This window comes from Temnothorax longispinosus, chromosome 4 (assembly GCF_030848805.1).
Source record: "Temnothorax longispinosus isolate EJ_2023e chromosome 4, Tlon_JGU_v1, whole genome shotgun sequence".
Classification (NCBI taxonomy): Eukaryota; Metazoa; Arthropoda; class Insecta; order Hymenoptera; family Formicidae; genus Temnothorax; species Temnothorax longispinosus.
In genome coordinates, this window is record NC_092361.1 from 3670266 (window position 1) to 3692020 (window position 21755).

Genomic DNA, 21755 nt, shown 5'->3' on the forward strand with positions numbered 1-21755 from the left:
AATAGTTATTCATTAATATCTAACTTTTTTGTAAGTAATCTAAATATCTTTTCAATACTTTAATATCTGTCTGTCTCATGTAATCAATCTTAACAATTTCAATTTATCCCAGTATCATCATATGTATATAATGACAAAAAATTTCCATTGTCTCTGAAAATTTACAAACTTTCTAGTCTTTGTTCTAGTCATTGTAATTCTATTTGTATTATGAATAGTTTGTGAAGCTTCGGAATGGAGAATGGATAGAAATGGTATAAAAAGATCGACTGGGTAACGAACAGGAAGATTTAATAAGAATAAGTCAGTGTATAATAATGATAATAAAACGCATTAATCTCAAATGTAAATATTCGCGAATAATTAAAAAATTGAAACATCAGAATTTTTTTACGAAGGCATTTTAAAATAAATATAATAATGAAACTTCTAGTGTTAGTTAGAAGTTTTGTCAGGATTGTTTTATTACAATATTCATTATGTTTTCCACATGCTTTTCGCGATTTAAATATGTGCATTTACTTACAATTTTAAGATATATTCACGGATTTACCCGAAAATTTCGAAAACTCTAATAGCTTTTGTTTCTTGACAAAAATGTACTTAAAGAATATCAGTTTTTATTTATTGTATGAATCTATTATATATCGACGAGTATTTATATAAATAAGACCTCGCTAAAATCAATTTCGGCATTTCTAGTATCAGTGAAATTAATAATAGGAACTATTAAATATTTGATATATTAATAGACAACAACACGTAAAGGAGTTAAATCTTAGATTTTCGAGATTACAGGACTCGAGCACGTGTCTCGAATAACATTTTTTTAAATAAGCTTCAATGAAGCTATTTGCAATGATTATATCTCTAGAGGACGTATATAAAATATATTTATGATGAATTATGCGAGCTTGTTAATTAAAATTGTTCTGTTACGCGTAATTTAATGGAGGTAAAAACGATTCGCTCATAGTGATGCAGATTTAACGATTGAGATAGTTAACAATTTGCATATCGTAAAACAATTTCTTGTCATTAATGAATCGGCGAATTACCCCATTAATAACGGACATAAAATACACATGTAACGACAAACTATAAATCAACATGCATATATGCGATCTCGATTATTCCGTTGAATATTTTGACAACACTTCGTAACAAATGTAACGTAAAATTAATGACAATAAATGTATCAAGTAACATCCGAATGTGATTGAGTTTCCTAAATATCTTATCGTTTCGTAAGTTTAACAAACAACCGCTCTAGGTAAAATAAACGACGTAAAATGTAATGCTCGTGAGAATAAGAAATGATAACACGTAGGCCATTATTATTCTAATAATTGTTATGCGTTCCGTTCGCGAGGTCCTATTCTTAATGTCCTCCCGACGCTCAGAATCCGCCGATTCCGGCATTAGCAGCAATGGTTCTAGCAGCAACAAACTCGACCTGTTCCTCCGATGTTCGCCGGTATCATCATCCCTCAATCGGTGCACCTGATAAATCAGCGGATCTTGTGGATCGTTATGGCTAGTGCGTTTCGTGCAGCTCATCAGAGTGTCACGATCGTGATAAAACGTCATGGGTGCGCAGCCAGCTCTTGATGTTCTCACGTGATAGCTATTTATGCAGCGATGATACAACTGGGTATTCACTATGAGGTTGCAGGGAGCGCGATTTACAACGCGGATGCTCGGTTTCAATAGCGATTGCAAATCGAAGACATCTCGGGGCCAGCAGTGAGAATAAAATATACCCCCGGCGTTGGTCTTCGCGTAACTGTAGACCAGCATGCAATCTCGACTACTTTGATCGTATTGCGAACAGAAAGTATCTGTGGAATCCTCGCGCGGATACTTGAAGCATGAAACATCGTCGTGTTGACACAGAACTACCTCTACGGCGAGTAACGACTCTTTCGTGTATATCAAACGATCAGTGTAGACCGGACTGCCTTTCGTTCTTGCACACTCCTTGCAAATTGCGTGTTGCGGCAGGAAAAGCGTGTCTATCAAAGTCTTCGCGGTAGCGGGGCTATAGTTCTCGTAGTAATCTCGAATGTCGTATTCATGCAAACTGCTGCGTGGCTCTTTAATAGCTCTAATTTCCTCGTAAACGTGACCGACGTTTGATACGGCTCGAATAGTAGCTTCGTTGTTTCTAGTTGTCGCCTGTTGTTCGTTGTAATTCTCAGCTTTCCATTGACTATCAGGATGTACCTCATCACTCGCATCTGATGGAATCTTTCTCGAATCGCACGGGCTACCGAAATCTGTGCTGTAGCATTGTTTTTTATCAATCGCAGAAATCGATCTTTCCTCGGTAGCAAACAGAATATCATTTCTTGCGCATGTATTGTCAGCAGCGACTACAGATTTGTGGATTTGCGTGTTTGTTACGTCTACGTGCGGGATATAATATGCGTGTGTTTCCGGTGTGCGCGGTGTCGTTATTGTTCCGGTGGGAAGACTCACGTTCGTGTCATTCGCTCCGTTCCTAGCACTACATCTCGTTACTAATTTTAATTGCTCTAAATGTAGCTGATGGTGGTGAACACACGCAAAGTGACATCAATTCTGGAATTTTATTTGCCCGTATCGCAAATCCTGTTTGATCTTCATCAAGTCGTGGAGTACCTGAATCCCAAACAAACGGGCACAAAATGATGATGTTTTACACAAATAACAGCTTCGAACAACTCGTAAATAATAATATTAATCCGTAAGAAACATTGTGAGAAATACCGAAAGAAATATCATTCGTAAGAACAAACCTCTAATATAACCGAGGCACTCCACGCCTGGGTGCGACAGCTATCCTTGCAGTAACTTCCGTCCTTGTTGGTAAGCTCGGGGAGGCCTCTCCAATGATTGGTGGACGCTTCGATGAAGTGCCGTGAAATAATAGCATCGGTCGAATCGATCGTGCGAAATAATGCATCCTTATCGTCGATTAATAACGCAAAGTGCAAACGCGCTCGTAAGAAATATCCTATTGGCCAGACCCATTCCTAAAAAGATGTTAAGGTGGTTAAGAACATATTATTCGAACGTTAAATATCAATTTTTATATATTTTGCAAGACGAATACGTGATTATGATAAAGGATACTTACGGGTCCCTGGTGATAATTCCATCCATGCGCTACTTTGATATCGTAGCTATCGTTGGAATTGTCGTAATATCCGTTATACGCCCAATCCGCAGGATCTAACGTCTTCATTCCAAGCGGGCCTAGTAGTATCTCCTCTGCTTTCTTCAGCGCTGTCCAGGCATGATGAGGATCAAACAATTCCGGAGCCTATTTGTGTATCATTATGATTTGTAATACAAAATATTCTTTTTCTATAGGATTTTGCAGAGTATTTTTAAACGCCAGTAATAACACTCACAACAACCATCGCGATGGGAAAATTAGGCCGCAACTGATAATCCGCCCATTCTTGCGTCGCTCCGTGACTATCCTTGAATATACCTCGCCGATGAATCAAATCGGGGTACAACTCGCCTTCAGTTGGAATCTCATTCACATAAAAGTACTTCTCGAAGTTTGCTTGAATTTTGTCGGCCCACTGCTTGTAACTCCAAGTTATTTTTTTGTATTCTGTAATTCATGTAATTATCATGTAACAATCAGGTTGCGTAGTCGATTACGTTTGAACGATAGTATTGTCGACATTCTTACCTTCGCGACTTTTACGTTCAACGCTGCCATACGGGAATAGATTTAGCTTGTACAATTTAGCCAGAAAACTGAGAACACATTTGCTCAGTCCGACTATCTCTACAGCGGAGCCATCTCTAGGAGTGGCCGGTTTGCCTTTGTTACGACCTTTTTCGGAAGATCCCATTTTGTCCATCCAAGTGCCACAATTTGCATCGTTGCCGCCGAATACGAAGCCGGTTTTGGGCTGGACGCCGATTTGGTTGTTGAATCCACGCTCGGTCATGTGCTCGTCGATCTGTCTTCCGGCGTTTCTCTCTCTGAAGCAGAGACCTTGAAAATGTACCGTGAGAGCTTCCTGAATTACTTCGTGCAGCGGTTGATCCTGGAAACCATGTTTATATTGTCACATAACGCGCAACTTTTAATTTAAATTATAATCGAAGTTGTGCAAAATAGCTGATTTTTACATGTTGTCCTGCCGGCAAAGCTGGTGAATCGTCAGTCGGGAACAATCTTGAGACTTTATCGGAAAGGATATTCAAACCGTCCGGGACTTCTTCGATGTAACATTTTATGGTGTAGAGCCACCACCATAAAGCATCGCGGCAATTGTATCTATCACAGAATGAGATCGATGATAAAGCTTAGATCGAAGGTTCCTAAAGTATTGTTCTAAAAATACATATGCTCTAAGAAAGTACATTACCTTGCATTACCTCCTTTATCGAGTAGATTAGGTATCAGACCGTGTCGCAAAGTACCGGCGAATCCAAGGATTATGAATCTCGCTTCGACATGCCTGCCCGTCAGAAGCAACAGACCTCTCAGAGCGATGAAGGTATCCCTACCCCAATTTCTCATGTAACCCGTTGTGAAATGTGGCAAACCTGCCGATAACGTTAGACACATTTGCACAGCCACACCGTCGTGGGTTTCAATTTTTGGCTTAGGTGGACTGAGATCCGGCGACAAATCTGGCAATTGCGACGACCTTATTACGCCACCCATTTGAACCGAGACCAAGCTCAGTAATTTAACGAATGTAGTTCCACTCTTAACAAAGCTGGAAACGGCGAATAATGTATATAATTAATTGTTATGGATCCTCTTATCTTTAAACACAATAAAAATATTAATCGAAGAACTCATAAGTTTGTTACTCTAACAAGTCGATTTAGTGTTCATTTCGGTGCTTACTTCGACATCAAACTGTAGCAACGATCTAATAGAACCGTATAAACATTCACGATTATAGCGTCAAAGTAACTCGGTACAAGGTATCTCGGAATTAACTTGAACGGATCCATCGTATGCTCAAACCATATTCCAAGACCTTCAGTGTCGTCATCCTCTTTCAGACGTTGCCATACGTAATCTGACAATTTTTTAATTACATGTCAATATTCTTATCTACAATTATTTTTCGGAAATGGTTTTTAATATATTACCTATTAACCAGTTACCCTGTCTAAGATTGTCACACAGGGGATGTCCTAGATCGTTATTTGGGCGAATATCAGCCAGTAAGGATATAATGCCTGATTTGAAAACAAGGCGCTTATTATATGGCAACAAGATACGATAATGATAACCAGAATAAAACTCGTGCCAATATATATTATTGCACGGGTTGTAATAAATATTGCAATGTATCACCTTGCAGTCCGGCATATACAAGAGATCCGTATCCCGGTACATTGTATACCCCAAATTTGCCCTGAGTTTCTTCTCGTTCCTCCTGGTCGCATCTATATAACGATTTATTCATATCCGATAAGTCCATGCAAGAAACTATATCATGTAAGCTTGAATTCTCATCTGACGTAATCTGCATGATAGTATATTGAAGACTCGTTAAAGCAAGTTTTATATTGTCGCGGAGGGCCACTCTGAAATTAAATTCGTACATGAGTTAGCACAGATATCGCGATTGCGGGAACAGGAATTTGTAGTTTTGTATACCGTATAGCTATAACAGAACCGGGTTGGAAGTTCATGAAATTAAGCTGTGTGATTTTAGGATCGTCGCATGCGACCTTCCTGATTATCGCCGACTCACAGCACTGTATGTGCTGTTTAAGGTTCAACGTATATTCGGACAATCCATATATGATGTCTTCGTGCTTTTCGTATTTCTCAGGCAAAAGGAAAGGTGACTTGCCGTTTCTATAAAGCGATTTATATCCATCAGTAAATATATAAATTTTCCAGTTGAAGAAGATAGAATTTATCGCTCACCTGGCATGAACGTGCGAGAGCGACGCTTCTAAAATAATTTCCTTCACTATACCCTCCACTTTCAGTGGTCTTACGTCCCTTCTCAGTTCACGAGCGTTACAATCCGGATGTTTAAATGCCGTGAACGCAACTAGAACTACACTCTCGTGACTAGTCGGCGAGTGTCTCGTTACAGCCACTATGTCAGTATCCATTTGATCGACAAACACCTATAAACAGAAAGAAATAAATTTAAAAAATAGCTATATACATTAACTTTCTAACATATGTAAACTGCGAAAGATGAACAATTGATAACATACTTGCGAAAAATTTTCTCGACCAAGCATATAGTGCAGATCGTTTAATGCCTTTTTAGCTCTGATTATACCAGTTTTCGAGTTAGCAAACTTAACGTCATCCGCCAAATCGTCGTCTGTCCAGGAAGCGTACTGCCTTTTCTCATTCACCACGTCTATCTAAAAAAAAAAAAATAATAAAATCTTATAGGTAAAATAGATTTCATGGTAAAAGATCATAGAAAAATTTAAGTTTGCACTACGAGCTTACCTGATGAGGCACTAATTCATCATATCCGCGATTACTGCCACTGGCACAGCACGCCATCGATACAAGCGCAGCGCTAGGGAGTAGATCAAAGACACTTCGTTTCTCCACCGGACTGGGATTATCGTGAGTCACATCCAGGAACAGAGCATGAGCTATGCTCGGCACCAACGGCCGTTTCCGTGACTGCATAAATGCTCCAACTGGCTCCCCGCCGTATCGATATACTAATCTCCCTTCTTCGTGACTATCCCATGCAGACATAGCTTCTGCAATGTAACAGTTTTGATGTATATCTTTATTCGATGTGTCCTTAATAATTGCGTTTCAAAAAATACTAAGCAAGCAACAGTTTTTGGAAAGAATGACAACCTCTTATTAAAGATGTGATGCCGAGACGATTTACAAAGATGTTGTCTTTTTGATCGGAGTTGGTAAACAATTCTGCCACAACATAGAGATCTGGACGGACTAGTCGTGCAGCGTCAAGCATAAACTGCAAAGAGAATTGTGCTATTTAGTAAACTCAGTGTTTAGTAAACTCAAGGCCGCTTAGAATCGCGACATACCTCAGCAACGGGGATCGGTGTGGAATGGCAATTATCTAATCGAACACCATCGAATAACTCCGCTGTGTGTTCTACGTAAGCCACCATATGCTGCCACAAGAAAGGACAATCCTCTGGTTTCTGCCCATATCTGTAACAATCATGTTCATGTGGCGTATAATATTTAAAATTATATATTACACTTATTCGCGCTAATAACTCGTTAAAAACTTGAATAATATTTAGCCGGTACTTTTACCTGAGTTTCACGCTATCTCCCCAAGCGATAAGTTCTCTTCGAAGGTACACATTAGAATCAGACTCCGCGAAATTCTTCAAGGGATCGCTATCCATGACCCAACCATTGTGAGCCATGAGATAACATCCGTTATCTGAATACATTATGTCCTCTCTTTCCTTTAAAGATTTAGGTTCTCCATAATCAGTGAAGTATCTGTGGTATGTAAATTTATCATATCAAGAATCAATGTTTATAGATATTATAATGTAACGTTATAATATTTACAAATTTAAATAAAACTACCTGGAAACAAGAGGATTCTTCTCGCTAATTTCCTTAATTCTTGGACCATCGGATTCCACTCGGTGATATCTTATCCCAGATATACTATTCTCAATAGCAGCGTTCAGATGGTTTCGCACGTCGTTAGTGATAACTTCGTTAAGTTCTTGTAATTTAATCTTCAAGTCCTCTGCACATCGTCTCAGACGAGTTTCCTCATCGAAACAATCAGCTCTGCGTAAAATAAAAGAATTATGCATAAACATTTGTAAGAGTGGACATACGAAATACACTTGCTATATACATTATTGTATCTATCATATATTTTACCTGTATACATTATACTTCTTCAGGGCAAGCTGCATATCTATAGTTGACTTTAATCTACGAAAGGCAGGATCTTGAATCACAGTAATATCTTCGGTTATCGTATTGTTCGCGTCTTGCGGCATCTCGTTGCGCGCCGAACTTAAGAATTCCGCTACAATTTCATTGATATCGACGATATACATCTCGTGTATCTTCACCAGAGGCAAGAAATGTGTGTGGAGGGCATGACGAATCCCCTAAAGACGAAATGCATGCAGCGGATGAACGTCGAGGTAGAAACGAAAGAATTAAATTTTAATCACTAGGAAATGATTTGTGACTTACGTTTAGATGATCCTCGGTGTCAACTACAGTGGGGATACCTTTAAATTCCCATTCTCCAGCGGCTACCTGGGTTGTTAATTCAAACAACGTTGCATCCAAGATATACGCCGGACGTAAATGAGGGCAGTTGATGCAGTTGTATGTGCATTCCGGGTGAGAAACCAGGAAAGGACTCTCGTTCGCCGTGTGATTCAGAACAATATCGCATATGCTCAACATCTGCAATAACATAATTGAAGGATACACTTGAATATCCTGCAGGATTACGCGTTTTATCTTATTATCGATAAATAATAAATTTACCTTCCACTCGGTCCGCATTTTATGTGTAAATAGTTCGATGTCACGAAAACTAATTAACTTATCATTGTCGTTAAAAGCAGGATTGAGCTTGGCTTGATTCTTCAGGCTATACGACGATTCAGAAAGTCCCAATTCCTAAAAAAAAAGTTAAACTCGCGTTTATTACAAGTATCGTAGTCTTACATCGTACATCAATCACGCGAGCATTACCTGTATCGGTGTAAAATGAATTACGTTATATCCAGAATTTCGCGCTACCAGTAATTTACTTTCCCATGTAGAAAATGGTCCTAAACTTTTTGCCAGAACAGTTTGGACTTGAACGCAATCCAGAGGTAGTTTCTCCCCGTCTTCACCTACTCTCAACTCGGGATCGACCAGCAAGTATCCGGACGCAATGGGTTTTATTCCCCCCTCGACTCTGCGAAGCGGACGTGTCTCATTATTAAAAAATCAAATCTTACCCCATATTCATATGCATAATAATCTTAATCTTACTGATCAGTGACATAATAATGGAATGACCCAGCCAAAAATAAAAGTATGTTCGCCGATTCATTTTCCCATTTCAACTGATGATAAGTATTCCTCTCAAATCTCCTGTTGTTCGATAACGGATGATTTATAAAAACGCTAGGCCTTTTTCCAAGAAGAGAGGCCCCGAGTCGAAACTCAACTACCCAACCTGTGAGGAATGCAAAATCATTTACAGCAAACGTATGCCGCAATAAAAAATTGTCAAAATATAATTCCATCAAAGTAATTTTATATAGAAGAAGCAAAAATTTCTTTTTAAAAACCTTTCTTCAATCTGTACAATATCCCATCAAGATGTTCTCCATTGTTCACAGTTAGAACTCTTACTTGCCCGGTGGTGGTGCGTTCCGGTGATGGAGGGTAAAACGGCATGCTTCCAAATAATGACTGAAATCATGAAGAAAAAATTTAAAAACGAATAATAAATATCGCTTGCGTTTGATAGGATAAAAAACATCTACGACAGATGTAGGAAACGAGATAATTTTCACCAAGTTCTCGGGACGAGATCTGTCGGAGAGCTTCATTGAAGGGATGATACGACTCGAGCGTAGGAAACGGATATGTGCTTAGCCAGGCAGGGTATAAGCCTTAATATATAAGTTATTGGCATAAAGCAGTTAGCAAGCGTGCGCGATATTATGTTACGGCGTTTCTGCTGCGTGAGCACACATAAAAGCTGCATCTATTCTTACCCTACATACTAGGATTACAATACCGTGATATACCGCGACAACTGCTTTCTGCCGCAAAACTTGCCCTTCCCCCGCTCTAACGAATATGGCAGGTACCAGACATAAAAATCCTTCACTGCCATTAAACGATCGTATCGCCAAGACTTTTTACTAAAGGATATATGGTCTCGCAATTCTGCACATTGCACGCGCATAGAACTTACAGTATCCAATTCATTACCAAGCCATCTACGGATAAATTGCAGAAAGCGTCTAAAAATCCTTATGAGTATTTCTCTCGTATCGTAAATGAGGCGTCTTATTCTTGAAGGCATTTTGTCAATTAAACTTAATTGCGCACTTTTAGCTGATTGGTATGGACAATCTATTAGGGAAATGATATCGCAGCGACTGCCGACATTTTATTATGCACAAGCAAAATCCTTTATGCGTGCTACCTATAACAGATATATAAAGTAAAGGCTACTAGGTGCGTAAAGCGTAGATTATGATATTGCACGGTTTTTTTTTATATATCTTCAATGTTATGTTAGAAATCATTGAAACAGACGTTAGTACTTATATCATATTTTATAAAATGCATCATTACACAGTAATTAAACAAGAAAATTAGTGGAGTATGCGTACTGTACTAGTATAAAATATTAACATGGCATCATTACACAGTAATTAAACAAGAAAATTAGTGGAGTATTCGGACTGTACTAGTATACTAGTATAAAATATTAACACAGGACAAACATTTACAGTGATGAATTAACAATCTTTATTAAAACATATTTGATGTTAACAATTATCATTTTAATTAATTTGTACATATACAGATATATTTTGTGGAAGACGTCAACGCAATTACGCAATATATAGATCAATGTTCTACGTACCACGCATTTTTTTTACACAAAAAAAAAAAAAAAAACGACATAAATGGACTTATGTAAGGAGCCTGGAATGATGATTAGTAATTATGATTTACAAGATTAAGAATGGACCAGCCGGTTAGTTTCACAAACACAGATACAAATGCGAAAGGGTATTATATATGAAAAAAAAACATGTAACGATTATAATGATAACATGTAAGCTAATTATTCATGCACGACGGAAACGGAGCATAAACGCCGCTGATACAAATATACATGTGTCCACACCGAAAGACAAACCGACGAGGACATTTCCCTCGCACGCGGCTGTACGTAATTAAAACTTGGTTAACACCCCGCCGACACACGAATATACACAGACACGCACACGTTCGCTCGCATGTGGCAAAAACCGAACGTCCGAGAGGTTCCTCCGTTCAATTGATTCCTCGAGGGTATTCTCTACCTACGTCGACGACGGAGCACAAAATGATATCGCGTGGCACGCCGTACAAATTCCGTTTGCTCCGGCTCGCATTCGAACGATCAGGCAGAAGAGAGTCTGGCGCAAGTTGACCTCTACCACGTGAAAGACAGGGCTGAAGGTTAACAAACAAGCGTGCTCAGAGAGGAGTAGGAGGGGGGGGGGGGAGGGGGACAGAGGAGGGGCGGGCAGATCACGGCGGCAATCGGCGAATTTTGTATTGCCAAACGCGCGACGCTCATTGGTCCAGCGTTTCGCGCGGCCAACTTCGGGCCGTGTTCTTCTCCACATCCCGCACGTGCGAGGGGAGGTCGCGTTCGAATTCGGGGCGACAATGAACATCATTCGAATATCACGTGAACGTCGCGAAGGATTCTGGAAATGGTTCCCTTTGTTCAGAACTCGAGATATTCCTTCGTCATGTTTTGTGTGTATATAAAAAAAAGGCCACGTGGCTTTGACTCGCGGACAACTTCACAGAGACCCACCTCGGCGGGAAAGTTCGAAATTGATTCTGTCGCGGATAGAGGCTGTCTTCTCGGCATGAATTGCGCGAGCGCACGTTAATAAAGCGATATTAATTATTAATATTGAATCAGATTTGAAGGCACAGCAAGACGGATCTCCGATATGTTGCGCGCAGCATTATCGGAGGGGAAAAAAAAGGAGCAAGCATTTACTCGGGGAGTTTCCATTGTTTTGAATTAAGCGGAGGTCGGTTTCCTGAACTCGCGGAACTCTTTCCAATCCTTTTCGACCGCGCGCGTCCTGAAAAATCGCAATCGCGCGCCCACGTGATCGCGCATGTCGTCAGCTGTCAGCTTATCGCCCCCGCAATATGCAATCGGTGACACTCTAACCTCAACCCCGCGTTTTTCGAGCGAATCCACTCGCGAGAATCCCCTTTTTATTTCTAGCGACTTCCGAGCGTGAAAACACGCGAGATTTCAGCTTCGGCGGAGAGATCGACGAGAATTATCGTCCCTCTCGAGAGTTAAAACGTCTCGAAATGTGACCAGTCATCTCACGTGTTTCCAACGTGTTTGTTTACCACGAATATACCAGTCCCTTTGCACACCGCGAGCGTTCTCTCCAACGCCTAATATGAATTCGCGTTACTCGACGAGCGCGACTGTCGCGAGGAAAAAAAGGGGGGCACCGAGAACGACATCATCGCGGACCGTCGGTTCGTTCGGCCTCGCCTTTCCTAACCTCAAACCGAAAGTCATAGCGCCCCCACGTAAAACGACGTCGAAGGAAGTCGCGGATAGGGGGGTGCAATACACGCGGCGCGTCGTGTGCTGCACGACGATCGACACTCGCGTTGAAAAAAAAAAAAAAGAAGAAGTAGACGAGAAGGAGGAGCAGAAGGATCGCAGGGGTTTAACGATCCCGACGTCGAGCTCTCGTCGCGGCGACGCCGAATCGCGCGCGACTCCACGGACAGCGGACTCCTCTCGCCGTCCGGATTCGCTTTCTCCTCTTTATAGACTTTTTCAAAATGGCAGCGGCTACGGACGAGCTGAGTAAGTACTCCCGAGAGAAAAGAGAAAGAGAGATAAGGACCGATCCCCTTCGCGCGACGTAATCGACGACCGGGTCGTGGGTCACGTCGTTCGTCCCGGACGGTGACGAGAACGGGGGTTGAGCATCGGGTCGAGGCGGAAACCTGATTGTGTCACGCCGGAAAGACGACCGGGGACGACTTCGGGGAGGACCCGCGGATGTCCGTCCTCCCCTCGGTGCTCCTCCCCTGCGTCCTTCCGTGCCGCCCCGGACACGTGTCCGCAGCTGTCAAATCTCGAAATCTGGTTTAAATCCCTTTGACGCTGCTCCGACTCGACGGTACGTGATGTCAGCGTTTTTTCGCGATGACCTCACGCCCGATGACACTCGATTACGTCGCTGAAATAAATATGGATCGATAGATTGTTTCCTGTTGTATTTTAGATTCTTACATATGTAATAGGGGCGATTAAAAATCCTTTCTCCCCGTGATTATCCCCGTAAAAAGATCGACAGACGTAATATCGATTGTACCTCCCGTCCTTGTGTTTCATTCAGTTTTGCTCGAGCGGGTGTTCCTCCGCCTGGGTTCCGCCGAGACGGATGAGCAGCTACAGGCGTCAGTCTGCAAATTTTTACCTCCCGTGCTGCTCAAGTTGTCTAGCGCGCAGGAAGGCGTCAGGAAGAAGGTGATGGAACTGCTGATCCATATAAACAAGCGAATAAAGAGCAGGCCGCAAGTACAGCTGCCCGTTGAAGCTTTACTCCTGCAATACCAGGATCCAGCTGCCAGTTCATTTGTGATCGTACGTTACCCGCATGGATATGTCAATCGTTACGAAATCTACGAAATCAGGAAGGGACACGTCGTAATGTATATTCGTATAATTACAGAATTTTACGATAATATACATAAAGCTGGGATATCCTCGAATGGAGATGAACAAGCAAGCGGAATTAGTTCCGAGTGTACTAAATGCTATCGAGGGAAAGCCATTGTCCCATCAAGACAGGTTTGCTTGTTATAAATTCTTTTGATCCCTGAATATCAATTACATTTTGTATCGTAGCGGAGTATTTTATCTTTAATATTTAAAGACTTGAGAAATTTTAGATATTTATATCACATTGTGTAAAATGTTGGATTACGATAACGCGAACGTGGTTATGTTTCAGCTTAATGTTGATCATAATGCCAGCATTAGGACATATCAACATACCAGCGGATCCCGATAAACGAGCGTCTCTCCTGGGCTTGCAAGACAAACCTTACGTGGCGAAGCAGCTCATAAGTTTCATGCTCGACATATTATTGTTGCCATATGGGTGAGATATATGCTGGACAATCGCATTTCTAGATATCCGCTTAGTTTCTGACTGTGACATATTGTATATCGTCAGATCTGTGGGACAAACGGAAAATCAACAGTCAGGTCAAACCATCGATTGGTCTCAGTTCACCGTGCCGCCGGGTTTAAGCGACTATGCGTTCAAAAGAGTGATAGGCGAGAGTCCGCCCACAGCCGAGCAACTCGAGCAGATGAAGTTGGGCATTGTTAAGTTCCTTGTCGGTGGATTTTTCCCGGATACAGATATTCTGATACATTTGATCGTAGCGGCCGCGGATACCAGATTCAGCATCGCTAATATGGCGGATTTAGAGTTGAAAAAGATAATTGGGTGCGTATGAAAACTGTCAGAATTCGTTTGGCGTAGATCGGTGCTGTAATTTCTACTATATTTATCCGTTTAGCACATTGGATTGGTCTTCGATGCAACTCGCAGCTCCGATTTATACATTATTCTTGGGTACCGATGCGCTAGCCGCACAAAAAGAGGTGAAACCCGAAATGAAACGGCTACCTGCAAGCACTCGAATTCGTCTCAAGCTCTTACAGTATCTTTGTCGAGTGACTAAAGCGGGATTCATCATACCGCCGTGTATTCAAGTAAGTACATAAAGTTTAATTGAAAAAAAAAAGACAATGGTCACATGGTGTTATATATTAAATAAAAAAATCTTTTCTTCAGGTTATTTTCGATTCACTCTATGGAAAAAATACGAATGCAAAGTTAAAATCATTAGCATTGCAGTTTACGTCGAATATCGTCCAGCAGTAAGTGTTTCGTAATTCGCTAATAAATTTTTCTTTTATTTCATTCCCACGAATATTTCTTGATAAATTTACCTTTTTCAGTTGCATTACTAAGGAAAATGTCGATTAAATCTTTTATTCCCACGCGCAATGTATTATTAACTTCGCAAATTTTTTGTAGATCGTTTCTTTACATACGTGATATAATTCTCGTCATTTAAACTACACATCTTATCTATATAATGAATCGTATTTAATTGAAATTTTTTTTAATTAGCTGCAGCCTTGTACCGTTAACCCGCGTCGCCGGAGTAATCTTGAATGGCATGATAAAATTGATCTCCGAAGGCGATGACGTACATAAACCGATGGCATATACAGTCATTGGGCAACTTGGTCAAAGAATACCGTCTCTGATAAACAAAGATTTGAGTTTGTTACACAACTTATTTGACACGCTTGTCTCTGTAAGTATCCGATTGTTTTAAAAAGACGATAATAATTATCGAAGTCATGTATCTATATAGTTATTAAATGTTTTTATTAATATTTTAGACGGATGGTGAGTTACGGCGCACTGTGAGAGACGCATTGATTTGCGTAACGTCTGCCTTCGTGCTGAATAAAGAGGACGAAAGCAATATAGCTCTAATGAATGCTCTATTGTCGGTACACATTGAATCGCCAGAATCGAGCGTAAGGCATGTATATAGACTGTTATATATAGATTATTATACTTACATTACGTTAATTTTAATATATATCCTAACCGTGTGTGTGACGTGTATTACTTTGCGAATAGATTTGTGGCAATGCATTATGCCGCAACCGTGTTTCCACCTGATGACGCACCATCTCGGTATCTCTTGTTATTAGCGTGTGGTGACAACAAACACGAGATAAGTACTGAAGCCATGAAAGCGCTTTACGGCGTTGTGCATAAAAACGAGGACAATCAGCAAATTAGCAACAAGATAGTGTTGCCCGAATTTGTGAAACTAGTAAGTTTCATTTATTCGAAGATGCAGTCGAGATTGCCCGCCGCGGGTAGTGGCAGAAATACGGATAAACAAGTACTCCCGTATAGTACTGCCACGTTTTCCGAGGTAAGTCCTAGATAGAAGCCAGATCTGTAAATGTCGTGAGAATTATTTTTACAATCATAATTTATATTGTTACAGATTATTTCTTATTTTCGCGTTTGCCTCGCCAGAAGTGCTAATATTCCCGTGCGAAATGAGCCGTTACAGCATCCTTGTGAATATACGCCTCTGATTGGACGTTACTTAGAAAAATTATACAAGGATCAGCCAGAGATATTAAATAATTATCTCGATATGATCTTGCTCTTGAGTCATTCTTCCGCAGGTAAAAAGAAATCATAAATAAGAATCAATTGTATAAAAACCATTGTGCTAAGTTAAATATTTTATTGATACAGATCAAATTTCCTTGAACGCATTATTGGAAGTACTTGGATCTGTTCCGCATTATATAATAAAATCGTACGAGAAGGAGCTGCCGTGGCTCTGTTCTTTGCTTGCTTCCGCTAAGCAAGATGTACGACAATTAGCCGCGAAAGTATACGCTGCTATTACTGGTTACTTTCCGAAGAGTGAATTCGAGAAACACGTTTCGAGTATTATGAACATTATGAGTAGAAAGAATTTGGAAGCGCAACATGGTGCATTAATGGCACTGACTTACATGATGGAAAGAAATTTAATACACCAACGAAATGGAAACAAGGAGGATTTGTGCAATTGGACGACTTATAACGATATTGTGAAAGCAATATGTATGCATTTATATATATATCAAATTATGTCGCGCTATGAGAACATGAATACGTTTATTATATTTAAAATACTATGTTTACTCAGGTACATATCTTCGCGATAACGCGGTATTATTAATGGACGCAGCTGTTCAAGCTGTTGGCATCTTAGGTAGAACGTATCCTCTACCTTTACCAGCGGAAGGCGATAACGAATTCAACAAGAAAGCAATAGTAGAAACGCTCTTTTCTGTCTTATCTAATGTCAAATTGAATACCAAGGTTTGTTTTCCGTAGTTTAATTATATATTATATGTAAGTAAATATTTTATATTTAATACTATGTGGATTTAATCTTACGACTTTACTTTTTTCAGATGAAAGAGAAAGCTGCGCTTTCACTGGGACACCTGTGTGTTGGCGAATGTTTTCCGCACACCGCAGATATCGCTAACAAAATTATAGCAACTGTCAAAGAGGTGCATAAATCTACTTTTATGCCCGATAAATTTTACATATTTATTACGTAATAATGACATATGATATTTAACAGACAAAAGATATCGAAATCCATTTAATTCTTGGGGAAGCTTTGGTTTGCTGCGTTCAAGCGCAAGCTTCTCCGGAAGCAAGAGATGCGTGGACGACTTTACCCACCGAACATATTGTTCCGTACAGTAAGGAGAGTGACGAATTATTAATACTTGTGTTGAATGAGTTATTCAAAATATACAAAGTGCCTCATCCAAACTTACGACAGGTATTTATATGACATATTTTTGAAAAGGGGTGAGGTAGTTCTTGTATTAATAGCAGATATGTTTCTGCTATTCTATATCTTGATGTTTCTTTTAAAGGCAGTATGTGTATGGCTATTCGCGCTACTGAAGCACAACGTTCAACGAGAATGCATTAAGGAGAGATTGTCCACGATTCATCATGCATTTATAGATTTTCTTTCAGATGACAGTGGTAAGAGATATAAATTATTGATTGTATCAATGAATTTTATCATCTTTGAATGGAGAAAGAGATTTGATCTTTTATCTTGTAACAGATATAGTGCAAGATATTGCTTCAAAAGGCCTTAGTTTGGTGCATATTAACAGCAAACAAGAAGAACGCGAGGCTTTAGTGTCCAATATATTAGATCAGTTTACTCAGGGTCGCAGAACAGTGCAACAAGTTACCGCTGATACCAAGTTATTTGAAGAAGGTCAACTGGGAAAAAGTCCATCTGGGTAAGATTAAAATACAGAATGTTTTGCGTTAGCTTACAGTTTAAGATGGAAAATATCTGACGATGATTATTGAACATTACGCTACATTAATAACGAAAGGATATTAGATACTTAAAGAAATAATTTTTTAGTGGTAATATTTCAACGTACCGAGAAATCTGTTCCCTCGCAACAGAATTACAGAAACCCGAGCTTGTGTATTACTTCATGCATTTGGCAAATCATAATGCGATATGGACATCCAAAAAGGGGGCTGCGTTCGGTTTCGCGGCAATCGCTAATATCGCGAAGGACGAACTGAATAAATATCTACCTAACATTATACCGCGATTGTATAGATATCAATTTGACCCGACGCCAAAGATTCAGCAAAGTATGACCAGCATTTGGCGGGCCGTCGTTCCTTCCACAACGAAAGCTGTTAGTAACATTACTTGATATTTGTTAACAACGTCTAATATGTACATAATATTGTAAGAGTAAAAATTTGTTTTTTATATATCTCCATAGATCGAACAGTATCATAAAGAAATATTGACTGATGTAACTGATAATCTAACGAATAACGAGTGGAGAGTACGTATCAGTTGTTGTAATGCTCTCGCAGATCTTTTAAGGACAAATGTTCAATTAAACCTCGCCGAATGTGGCCCGGAACTCTGGAAGAAACTGTTTCGCGTAATGGACGATATTCACGAGGGTACGCGGATAGCCGCGACGAACACTACTAAGATACTTAGTAAGGTAAGACGCGAGATATAAGTTTCTGTGACTTATGATAATCTATGATTAATTATTGCTATGTTAATCGCATAGGTTTGTATACGTCATTGCGATTCGTCACATGGTAATGCGGGGAAAGAAGTTATTCAAGCGATATTGCCTGTGCTACTTGACACTGGCATTACTCACCTCGTGGATTCAGTGAGAGCTATATCATTGCAAACGGTATCGCAACTCGTATCCACGGCCGGCGTTTTATTAAAACCGTCGCTCGTCAATCTGATACCGTCGTTATTGGAAACGATCGGTGAATCAGAGAATCCCAAGCTTTCGTATTTGAGTAATGTGTGCGGCGCGACTACGGAGACTCAGGAAGCTATCGATAATCTTAGAGCGAATGTTGCCAAAGGTCATTACGCGTCAGATACGATAACAAAGGTACTTTCGTTCTCATAGACGAGTTGGAAGTGAACTCGATTGAGTATTTCTTAATTCTTTGTTTTTAATGTTTTCCTACAGTGTATCCAATATGTCGATGCCGATGTATTAAAGGATTTAATGCCAAAAGTAATAGATTTAATCAAGTGCAGCGTAGGATTTGGAACAAAAATTGCTTGTTCGCATTTCGTGATTCTTCTCAGTACGCATTTGAAAACAGAGTTACAGCCTTACAGTGGTTAGTAAACATCTCAATTTCAAGAGAATACAAACTACATCTTTTTACTCTACGGAGTTATATATTCAAAATATTGTTTATGTCATAATTCAATGATATTTTTGAGAATTTTTGTAACATAAATTAACCACGCTATTTTTTCAGCTAAGGTGTTATCTGCCTTGCTCAATGGTTTGTTGGATCGTAATGTTGCCGTAAGAAAAAATAATGCGGTTACCATTGGGCATGTAGTCGGCTCGGCTAAAGATTCTAGTCTGGATAAGTTATTTAATACCTTGAACACGTGGTATTTGGAACGTGAAGGTACATATGGTGTCTAACAGTAGCATTCTATATTCTTGTCATAACATCCTATAATTTCGTTTGATGCCAAAATATAAATTACAGATGATGCAATAAGATTAGCGATCGGGCAAACTTTGCAGTCTATAAATAATTATAATCAGGAGAAATTAAAGAATTATCAAAAAATAGTCATTCCTCTTGCCTTCTTTGCGATGCACGCGGAAAAAGTACCAGGTATGTATTCCAGTATCTATATAATTCGTTCACTCATAAATGTGTTTCGCACTTTAATTTCGTGTATTTTCTATACATACTTTTATTTACTAGGAAACGAAAGCACTGTTGAATTGTGGACTGATTTTTGGAACGAAATAACGCCTGGGACTGAAGCAGGAATTGTGCAAAATCTGCGACCAATAACCGATATTTTACGTACGACTTTGGAGTCGGCATCGTGGACTACAAAAGTGCAAGCGGCAAACGCAGTTCATACCGTTGCCTTAAAATCAGGTCATAATATTGATACAGAAGCCAGGCATACCTTATTAAAGATACTGATTAATGGTCTGCGTGGTAGAACGTGGAATGGAAAGGAACGTTTACTGAACGCTCTTGCTACTTTAGCATGCAATAGCAAGTATGTCAGATATTGATTTGAAACTTTACGCTATAAACGATTTAATTAATACTCGTTAAAATTCACGATTCGGATCTTATTGCAGAGAAGCCTTAAACGCAGATACTGCGTTGTTAGATACAGTTGTAGTAACACTACATAGGGAAAGTAAGAAAGAGAATGTGGATTATCGTCGACACGGGTTACAAGCGTTTGCTATGGTTTTGCATGAACTTGATATTGATAGGTTTACGGAAACGTATGAAATTGTACAGGAAATATTGATTAAGGTAAGATACATCGACGACAATATCATAAAAGAATATGTGCAAATGTAAGTACGATATTTGTACATACTTTATTATATACAGGTATCAGATAAAAATAACGATGATGAAGAGGATTCTGTGGAAGAAAATAGGAAGAAAAAGGAAAATAATATAAAGTTGCAAGAAACGGTTTACGAGGTGCTTGGGAAAGCATGGCCTTCCACCAAAGAGACCCAAGGTTACAAAATTACATGAATTTCACTCAGTGAAAAATACGAGTATGCATTTTTGTAACATTCTGTATCTTTATAAATTGACTCTTGATTGCAGATAAATATTGCTTAGAATTCGTGACTCACTGTCAAAAAGTACTGCCAAATAGTACGAGATCTGTCCAAGTCGCTATCTTGACAGCATTAAATCTCTTTGTGGATAGACTTGTCTTATTAAAAATAAATAAAATGGAAATGTCATTAAAAGACAAAAAACTATTAGATCAAATAGGTGATAGTCTCAACAAAATATTGTCATATTGTATAAGTAAGTATATACATGTATATATAATATAAACTATGCGATGTAATTAAATATACTAATCCTATTAACATTATAATGCTATATTAAAATAATTTAAACGCTTGGAATTTTTATGATTGTGTTATTTTTAAATACGTTGTTTCTTTGCAGATATTTCGAAATTCACCAAAATCAGAAAAGAAGCATTAAATATAGTTCTTTCGTTAGCAAGAAAAATGCGCGAGACGAACAATGATGAACAACTTGATAAAATAACGCGCCTCTTGAAAGAACTTTTGCCCGATCTAGCGAAGGATAACCAACCGGAAATACGGACCAGAGTAATTGATATTAAAGAAATGCTTAAAATTTAACTAACTACATACGTGTGCACTTGGTATCCCGGATCGAGTTTATCCTTCGCACACGTTGAGGTGTTGCGTATCGTCGTTGACGCTGGCGATCTCGGAGCGACGATAACAAAAGATTGATAGCTATGGTTGCGTGTTTATTTAATAATATGTTAAACGTAGATGTGCCTAATATAGTATTATACTCAATAATAAAATGTAATTTAAAACAACTTGTTCGTAAATTTATTATGCCTTTGTACGTAATAGTGATTTGATCAAACACGTATTCCTGTTCGGCCGAAGGCGCGTCGCGAGGGCAATCGCGCGAAAACGTTCATATTTATATATGTTGTACATAAAATAATAAATAATTTGAAATATATATAATATAAACAAAAAGGGACCACTGATTGTAATCGGCGAGAGTAGTGGAGGGCCTCTATAGGTTGATCCGCTTTTACTGAATTAACTTTTATTTGAAATCTTGAAAGTACATATTAAAAGTATATAGTTTGTTATATTAAAAGTATATAGGAAAGTTTCAAATTGAATTAAGATCCCTATTTTAACTATTTCCGGTGAAAATGGAGCAGTCTATATTAAAAAAGGATAAGAATCGTGAATAATATACCT

General features: G+C 39.2%; 3 protein-coding genes across 11 annotated transcripts; 1 reads left to right on the top strand and 2 right to left on the bottom strand.

The window, feature by feature from the left end:
• Positions 1–274: 274 nt before the first annotated feature.
• Positions 275–2577, bottom strand: LOC139811792 (uncharacterized; the record flags this gene model as incomplete). The annotated part of the gene is made up of 1 exon (XM_071776191.1): positions 275–2577. A coding segment is annotated over one exon (1308 nt), but the record flags the coding sequence as incomplete, so codon positions are not given.
• LOC139811785 (glycogen debranching enzyme-like) lies at positions 2417–12255 on the bottom strand. 9 transcript variants are annotated; one of them, XM_071776170.1, is made up of 27 exons: positions 12116–12130; positions 10969–11159; positions 9921–10154; positions 9286–9409; positions 8984–9170; positions 8696–8906; positions 8486–8620; positions 8183–8401; positions 7859–8094; positions 7550–7762; positions 7265–7459; positions 7027–7156; positions 6830–6953; positions 6461–6726; positions 6214–6369; positions 5912–6120; positions 5636–5839; positions 5330–5562; positions 5122–5211; positions 4871–5048; positions 4380–4736; positions 4141–4288; positions 3692–4055; positions 3399–3610; positions 3122–3307; positions 2781–3017; positions 2417–2643 (listed from the first exon to the last, which is right to left on the bottom strand). In XM_071776170.1, the coding sequence occupies exons 3-27, from the start codon at positions 10029–10031 to the stop codon at positions 2578–2580; spliced, it is 4791 nt and encodes a 1596-aa protein (XP_071632271.1). In that variant the 5' UTR covers positions 10032–10154; positions 10969–11159; positions 12116–12130; the 3' UTR covers positions 2417–2577. The 9 variants fall into 9 exon arrangements, with proteins under 9 accessions (XP_071632271.1, XP_071632272.1, XP_071632277.1 ...); XM_071776171.1 differs by lacking the exon at positions 12116–12130 and having other exon boundaries at positions 9921–10150; positions 11047–11907; XM_071776176.1 differs by lacking the exons at positions 9921–10154; positions 10969–11159 and having other exon boundaries at positions 12116–12255.
• Positions 12232–21352, top strand: LOC139811784 (proteasome adapter and scaffold protein ECM29). Its single transcript, XM_071776168.1, has 28 exons — positions 12232–12590; positions 13129–13376; positions 13465–13583; positions 13747–13896; positions 13972–14250; positions 14324–14519; positions 14602–14687; positions 14944–15133; positions 15222–15367; positions 15469–15772; positions 15848–16034; positions 16108–16464; positions 16550–16725; positions 16821–16922; positions 16997–17203; positions 17301–17415; positions 17501–17684; positions 17816–18104; positions 18195–18428; positions 18501–18845; positions 18927–19083; positions 19228–19386; positions 19471–19602; positions 19696–20005; positions 20091–20274; positions 20356–20491; positions 20584–20793; positions 20941–21352. The coding sequence occupies exons 1-28, from the start codon at positions 12566–12568 to the stop codon at positions 21141–21143; spliced, it is 5430 nt and encodes a 1809-aa protein (XP_071632269.1). The 5' UTR covers positions 12232–12565; the 3' UTR covers positions 21144–21352.
• Positions 21353–21755: the final 403 nt, after the last annotated feature.